Here is an 8,132-nt window from a genome sequence, read left to right on the forward strand (position 1 = left end):
GCATTCAAGCCTTAGTGTATTTTTTTAATCTACGATTATTGTTACTCTAGCTTCCAGGAAAATGAAAAGTACACTTTTCTTGATAAGGTTAGTAGGTTAGTGTTTTTTGTTGTTGTTCTTTTGTTTTTATGACAGAGTTTTGCTCGTTGCCCAGACTGAAGTGCAATGGTGCAATCTCGGCTCACTGCAACCTCTGCCTCCCAGGTTCAAGCAATTCTCCCACCTCAGCCTCCCGAGTAGCTGGGATTGCAGTCATGCACCACCACGCCTGGCTAATTTTGTATTTTTAGTAGAGATGGGGTTTCACCATGTTGGTCACGCTGGTCTCAAACTCTGGACCTCAGGTGATCCACCCACCCACCTCAGCCTCCCAAAGTGCTGGGATTACAGGCATGAGCTACCGCGCCCGGCCCCCTTTTTTTTTTTTTTTTTTTTTTAATTTTATAGAGTCAGGGTTTCCCTGTGTTACCCAGGCTGGTCTCTAACTCCTGGGCTCAAGCAATCCTGCCTCAGCCTCCCGAAGTGCTGGGATTACAGGCATGAGCCACCACACCTGGCCCTCTCCCACTCGTATTACTCAGACTTAAACTACCCCAAAAAGGCTAACGTCCTGCTAAGAGTCTCTGTAGAACTGATGATTCAAGAGGCTCTTATGATCACAGCTGGTGATTCCCTGGGTTGAATTAGTAAAAAAAGGCCAAGCATAATAATCCCAGCACTTTGGGAGGACTGTTGAATGCCAGCAGCTCAAGCCCAGCTTGGGCAACATAGATCCCTGCCTCTACATAAAACAATAAAAATTAAAAAAAAAAAAAAATTTAACTCCAAAACATTAAGGCAAGATTCAAAATTATCCTCTGAGCTGCCTCTCTGGTTCTTTCTGGGAAAAATGCTTAGGCAAGTTGAGAAAGGAAGGAAAGTTGGAATAATGGCAAACCTATTTAGAAGCATTCCTCTTATTTCCCTCCATTGTCTGTCCTCTGAACATTGTACCCAAACTCGTTACAAAGCCATTCTATAAAGAGATCTGGTACCTACAATTTCTTCAGATTTACACAGTATCACTACAATTTAATTTCTACAAGGGCAGGGATCTTTGTTGAGTGGCACATGGTGGGCACTCAATAAATACTTGTTGAATAGATGGGTTAAATGAAAGTGGCAGGGATCAACTAGAGTGTCCTGTGCTTAGGGTCTTTTAATAAAGATGGAAAGAATGATGTTAATCTTGTAGCAATTATCTTTTAAAGTCTGAGGGTTAACAGTGCTGTTATACTTCATTAAGGATGCCTCACATTTTTCCAAAAATATATTTATTTTTAAAAACAAAAACTCAGATCAGTTTTATAGAGTCAGATTTTCCAGAGACAAACCACAGTTTGGATTCCAGCTTAGAGTGCAAGTGAAGCATCAGTAATCTCATGCAGAAGGATTTGTCTCTGCAGGAGGTACATTCTGCTTGACTGTAAGCACTCAATTCTCTAAATCTGGTTTGTACTTCTGCCATCATTTTATTCCATTCCAGCGCTCTGGCATGCAAGATAATCCATCTCTAAAATTCAAGACTTCCAAATTGAGATGAACGATTACTGGGCTTGGGTTGGGGTTTATAACCAATCCGATCATTGATCATTTGTTCCCGGCTCTTGGGATCACTGCTGAGCCCAATGGCTCCTTCTCCATCACTGCCTCCTACAACTTCCACATCTTCCTTCTGTTTCTTACGGGTCTGAAAGTATAAACGTTTTAGGATTAAGGCAACATTCTTTCAATTAGCAAACGTTTATTTAGAGCACCTACCATGTACTAGGCATGGGGTAAAGGACAGAGTTAGGGTATAAAGAACAATAAACTGAAATCCTAGGTTTGGAATACTTAGGGGCACAATGAGGATACAGTGTTAAAAGTTGTAACCTCTGATCACTTGAGGTCAGGAATTCGAGACCAGCCTGGCAAACACGGCGAAACCCCATCTCTACTAAAAATAAACAATGTGGCCGGGCACAGTGAGTCACACCTGTGATCCCAGCCCTTTGGGAGGCCGAGGCGGGCGGATCACGAGGTCAAGAGATCAAGACCATCCTGGCCAACACAGTGAAACTCCATCTCTACTAAAAATACAAAAATTAGCTGGGCATGGTGGCACATGCCTGTAATCCCACCTACTCAGGAGGCTGAAGCAGGAGAATCACTCGAACCAGGAAGTCGGAGGTTGCAGTGAGCCGAGATCACGCCATTGCACTGCATCCAGCCTGGTGACAGAGTGAGACTCCGTCTCAAAAAAAAAAAAAGATGTAACCCCTGCCCTCCAGGATGTCACAGTCTAATAGGTAAACAGGCAAACAGACGATTATAGGGTGATCCGGGTTATGACCTATGACAGAGGAAAGTACACACTGCCAAAGAGACAAGAGGTAAGGAGTTGCGGTGTGGTGGTACAACAGGAAGCTACAACTGGAAAGATGGAAGAGCAGACAAGGGGGAGCAAAGGGTATTTCAACAAATTTATTATTCTAGAGAATAGAGAAATAAATTGACTGGTAAAGAAATAACCACCAAAAATCTATAGCCTAACTGATCCCATGAGATTAAAAGTAACATGAGAAGGTTTTATGCTATCTTACCAAAAGGTCTGGGTTTTGTGGCTTCATTTTGTTTTCAGGTAAAAGGTTTGGCTCTTAAGTCACATGTGACTGCAGAATCCACAAAGTATGTCTCAGTTTGATCATTTTCAAAAAGAAACACTTATCCCGTAACTGCCACTACCTGACTGTAAGGACAACAGATGATAACTTTCTCTAAGAGAGTGAAATGATGTTTTATCCAAAATTCCTTAATAATAATTGAATGGCTCAGCTACTCAGATCACTGGAATTACCACCATTCTTCACCACTTGCTGCTGGACTGTGGGCATTTAAATGCCAAGCATCGGGCTGACCACAATGGCTCATGCCTGTAAATCCCAGTGCTTTGGGAGGATTGCTTGAGCCCAGGAGTTTGACACTAGCCTGGGCAACATAGTGAGACTCCATCTGTCCACAAATTTTTTTTTTTTCTTCAGACCGACTCTCGGTCTGTCACGAGGCTGGGGTGCAGTGGCGCTATCTCGGCTCACTGCAACCTCCACCTCCCAGGTTCAAGCGATTCTCCTGCTCTCAGCCTCCCAAGTAGCTGGGACTACAGGCGCATGCCACCACACCCAGCTAATGTTTGTATTTTTAGTAGAGACAGGGTTTCAACATGTTAGCTAGGATGGTCTCTTGACCTCGTGATCCGCCTGCCTTGGCCTCCCAAAGTGCTGGGATTACAGGCGTGAGCCACCGCACCCGGCCCACAAAAAATTTAAAAATTAGCCAGGCATAGTGGCACATGCCTGTATTCCCAGTTATTCAGGGGGCCTGACGTGGTAGGATCACTGGAGCCTGGCAGGTCAAGGCTGCAGTGAGCGGTGATCATGCCACTGTACTCCAGCCAGGGCAACAGAGCAAGACCCTGTCTCAAAACTAAAAATAAAAAATAAAATAAATGCCAACACTCACGAAGTATTACAGTGAATAAAATAAGGTATTGCCCTTTATGTGGCAAATGACCTTCCTGATTACTAGTAAGTGATGTTAGAAAGTTCTACCTAAATATCTTTGTGAAAACAAGTTCTAAAAGGCAAACAACTCTATCATTCTGAGAATATCCAAGTGGAATGAAATCACTTAAAAGGCTTCCCACTTTGAGCAACTGCTGTTTCAGAAGCTAGAGTCACAGTAGTATAATGAAACTCATGTTGGTAATAAATGAAACAGGCCAGTTTTCTACTGGTTTCACTTTAGGGCATGACTGTCCCTGCTTCCTAAGTTACTCTAAAACAGGGCAAAACCCACTAGATAACTGCCTTTGGTGGAAAGATTAACTCAATAGTGAGCTGACTCTGTAGAGTCAAAGTTCAGCATGCTAGCATTTTATGAGATTTGTAACAACTGAAGTTTAAGCCATACTTTAAAGCTCATCCTTAATAATATAGTTTTTTAAAAGCAGAAATTATGATGCTTCGAGAACACTAAAGTCTCTTGGGATGAAGCGGGGGAAAGAAATCTAAGTTATTAGTCTTAATATGAAGCATATACAATACATAATAAAGCTGTTGGTAAATACATGCAAAATGTACTGTACTCTGCCATATAGTACAAGGTATCTGCTAGGACAGCAAATGAAAATAGACTTGTATTGAGCCCTCCTTTGGGCCTGGTATTGCAGGGAACAGATGCAGAGAGAAATATACTAATCCCTGACTTCAAAGAGCTTATGGCCCACTGAGGGAAAACAAAAGCAAACAGCCAATTACAACAGAGAGTGACAGTGCTTATGAGAGAGGTTAGCACAGCAGGATGAGGTTGAGCCTAACCCAGCTGGGGGCTAGAAGAAGTAAGAGTTAGCCTGGCAAAGAAAAATAAAGGACTTTTCTGGCAAAGGGAACACTTGTGTATAGACATTGAGATTAAAGATAACCCAGCAGTGAAAGTGGAGAGATAAGCAAGGACCAGCTCACAAAGGACCTCATATGCCATGCTAGGGAATTTGGAATTTAGTCTGTAGACCACTGAAGAATTTAAGTCTTATTAATGGACATCTAATACCATGTAGCAAGGCCACACTTAAAAATACATATGGGGTTCCTACCATGAGCTAGATCGTAGGAAATGGTGATGCAAACAGACATGATTTCTGCAATCAATCACTGGCTGGGTGTAGTGGCTCACGCGTGTAATCCCAGTACTTTGGGAGGCTGAGGCGGATGGATCACTTGAGGTCAGGAGTTGGAGACCAGCCTGGCCCCAACATGGCAAAACCCTGTCTCTACTAAAAATACAAAAATGACCCGGGCATGCTGGCATGTACCTATAGTCCCAGCTACTCAGGAGGCTGAGGCAGAGGTTGCAGTGAGCCAAGAGCATGCCACTGTACTCCAGCCTGTGTGACAGAGCGAGACTCCATCTCAAAAAAACACAAAGTTGTATTCATACCTCCAGGTCCTTTCGAATGCTCTCAAACTCTTCAATGTCATCAAGCTTTAGCTCTAGGCGTGTTGGTTTTCGTCTCAGCATACTGAATGAAGTCAACACTAAGGGCCAAACCCAGTGAACTATTAGCTGTTAAAAATGAAAGAGAGGAGGAAAAACTGAAGGTAATAAAGTCTCAGATACACAACATAAAATCAGTTTGCGAGCATGTATACTAAAGTGAATGGAAGTATTAAAACTTTATTTGAATTCACACATAGACTTCTAAAGTCTTTTTAAGGGATAGGATCTTGCTCTTTGCCCAGGCTGAAGCACAGTAGCATGACCTTAGCTCACTACAGCCTCAACTTCCTGGGCTCAAGCAATCTTACTGCCTCAGCCTCCAGAGTAGCTGGGACTACAGGTGTACACCACCATATCTGGCTAATTTTTGTGTTTTCTGTAGAAATGGGATCTCTCTCTGATGCCCCGGCTGGTCTCAAACTCCTGGGCTCAAGTGTTCCTCCCTCCTCATTTTCCCAAAGTGCTGGCATTATTGGCAAGAGCTACTATACCCAGCCAACTTCTAAAGTCTTTAGGTATATGATTATTACATTTTTATTACATTATGGAGATCTACAGCTCTGTAAAATCAAAAACTCTTTCTGTAAGAATTTAAAATAGCAAACTGCCTATAAGAGAAATTCTAGGCAACCATCACTTTAATCTCATGTTCCAGTCACATTCAAAGAAATACTCTAGCTAAAAGAATAAACTATCCCATCTTAGTATAGTTAAAGTGGACAAACCAGTGAATTTAATCTACGTGAGAATTGTCAGAGATTTGTGATCACTCCTGAATGCTAAAATCAGTTTGCTAAATCTCATGAAAACTCCAGCTCACCAATTCACAGGATTATCCTCAGCGTCCAAACAGATCCTAAATGTGTACGTCATTCATTAAACAAACACTTCTTGTGCTCCAGCTACAGAATTAAAAGGTACAGTCATAATCTGTGGGGAAAATAAAGAAAACTGTGATATCATGTAACGAGAACCCTAATGAGGATACTGGCAGTGGCATCACACAGGCACCTAATCCAGTCTGGGCTGAGTGTGGGGTGGGCAAGGATGTCAGGCAAGCCTTCCTGGAGAAAATGATATCTTAGTTGACTTCTGAAGGGCAGGCAGAGAGAAGAGTGCACAAGGAGGCTCAAGACCAGCTTTGGCAACATAGCAAGACCCTGTCTCTACAAAAAAGTAAAAAAATTAGCTAGGCTGGTAGTGTGTACCTGTAGTCCTAGCTACTCAGGAGGCTGAGATGGAAGGATCACTTGAACCCAGGAGTTTGAGGTGGCCACAGTGAGCCATAATCTCACCATAAGACCCCAACTCAAAAAAAAAAAAAGAAGAGGTTCGAGAGAGCATTCCACAGCCTGAAATCCCGAGGTAATACTGTTAACAAAAACCATTTTGTTTTGTTTTGTTTTTGAGAAAACACAACTCCCCCAATTGAGTTTAATATCTGTTGATGGCATCATTTGTATATTCTCCACAGCATCCCCTAGAGTGTATCTATACAAACAGTCAGTAAATGTTTGTTGAATAAAAGGTGAGATCATTCTTGAGCACTGTGCTGTTTTTCCATTCCCATGCTTTACATTCTTAACACAAAAACCCTGTGAAGTTGACAAAATGATTTCTATTTCACACATAAAGAAGTCATCGAAGCAAGCTGTTCAGTTTGGTTAATAATTTTAGCCTCCTATAAAAATTATACAGGTCAACATGATAAGGATTGAGAATGATGGAAGTGAAAACTCCTTGAAAGTATATAGAGATACAAATTATTACATGTATCTAGGATGAAACTAGGGACTGTGAAGGATACAAAGGAAGAAATATTTCCTTCTCCCATGAAGCTAAGGATATTACAAGCGATATTATCACACAAAACACTGGCACATTACATTTCAAATTGCTTTGTACTAAATCAGGCATTATCTTCTACCAGATTCCAATGCAGACAAATGGTAGAGAAAGCCAAAGTTCCAAAGAGGGAAAGAGAGGGATAGGGATACCTAAAAGGAAAAAAAAAAAGGTCTACTATACATTTTACCTTTTCTGCAAACTGCGAAAAACTGGCCACTACGGAGCAGTATAGAGTAACAGTTAAAAGTGCTGGCTGTAGAGGTTAAAGGGCACAGGTTCTAATCCCACTACACCACTGATCTTGAACAATTAGTTTCATTTCTAACTAGGCCTTAGTTTCCTCATCTGTATCCTACTCTGCTGTTGTAGGAAGTGAATAACGTAATGCAGAGTAAGCTCTTGGAACATTACTTGGCATTTAATAAATGTTCAATAAATAACATCTATTATGACTGTAATTTTTCTAGGGGGTTGGATGAGGATCTGGCCAGCTAAGGAAACGTCAGTATTTTGAGGATCTCCCATCGTCCACGTGGGGATAAAAACCTTATCCTGTTCATCTCTAATGCCCCAGCATCCAACAGGGCAGAGAGACGTACATTTCCCTGACACCCTCCTAACCATCATCTTACTCTCAATCTGATACAAAGACCGGGCTGAAGACAAATGAACAAAATCAGGCCGAAGCTCCTCCGCCGGGTCTTTATTTGACTTTGGCACCAGCGGGCTCTTCTAGCTTGATCTCTCGCTGCAGCCCAAAAACACTGCCGAGCCATCAAGCTCAGAGGTGGCCCCTGGGAAGACTTCCGGACCATGGAGGAGAACAGTCCTCGTCCCCTAGCTCCAGGCCTGTACCTCGGATCCCAGGGTTTCTATGGTAACACGGTCCTCGGCTCCCAGAAGACGTAAACGCCCCCGTAGGCCCGGGGAAGCACAGCGGACCCCGGAAGTCCTCGACTCGCTCCAGAGTTCAGCCCCGAGCCGCGCGAGTCGACTCACCTACCTCTTTTCAAGTCGGCTCAGCCCCTTCCCGGAACCTCGGCTCCCCCCAAGAAACTACTGCTACGCCAACTGGACTACACTTCCCAGACGGCTTGGAGCCTCTCTCTCAGCAGAACCTCGTCTTCCGCGAGCTTATCTTGGAGGTTCTAGGAGGGATGCCCCTCAATGCCACGACGCCATTTCCTACTACGATTTCCATCATGCTC

General features: G+C 43.0%; 1 protein-coding gene across 5 annotated transcripts; it reads right to left on the minus strand.

Moving 5' to 3' along the window:
- Positions 1-1,296: 1,296 nt before the first annotated feature.
- CDC26 (cell division cycle 26) lies at positions 1,297-8,116 on the minus strand. Of its 5 annotated transcripts, none has more exons than XM_010370459.2 (4): positions 7,928-8,116; positions 5,897-6,006; positions 5,017-5,142; positions 1,297-1,729 (listed from the first exon to the last, which is right to left on the minus strand). In XM_010370459.2, exons 3-4 carry the CDS (start codon positions 5,095-5,097, stop codon positions 1,553-1,555), a joined length of 258 nt encoding a protein of 85 aa, XP_010368761.1. In that variant the 5' UTR covers positions 5,098-5,142; positions 5,897-6,006; positions 7,928-8,116; the 3' UTR covers positions 1,297-1,552. The 5 variants fall into 5 exon arrangements, with proteins under 5 accessions (XP_010368761.1, XP_010368764.1, XP_010368762.1 ...); XM_010370462.2 differs by having other exon boundaries at positions 5,897-5,978; positions 7,928-8,066; XM_010370460.2 differs by having other exon boundaries at positions 7,924-8,062.
- Positions 8,117-8,132: the final 16 nt, after the last annotated feature.

Source organism: Rhinopithecus roxellana, chromosome 16, assembly GCF_007565055.1.
Source record: "Rhinopithecus roxellana isolate Shanxi Qingling chromosome 16, ASM756505v1, whole genome shotgun sequence".
NCBI lineage: Eukaryota > Metazoa > Chordata > Mammalia > Primates > Cercopithecidae > Rhinopithecus > Rhinopithecus roxellana.

Coding starts and splice junctions, on each gene's coding strand:
- CDC26 (XM_010370459.2), bottom strand. CDS start 5,097: ATGCTGAGACGAAAACCAACACGCCTAGAGCTAAAGCTTGATGACATT. Junction 1,730..5,016: donor GCATTCGAAAGGACCTGGAG/GTATGAATACAA, acceptor TTATACTTTCAG/ACCCGTAAGAAACAGAAGGA.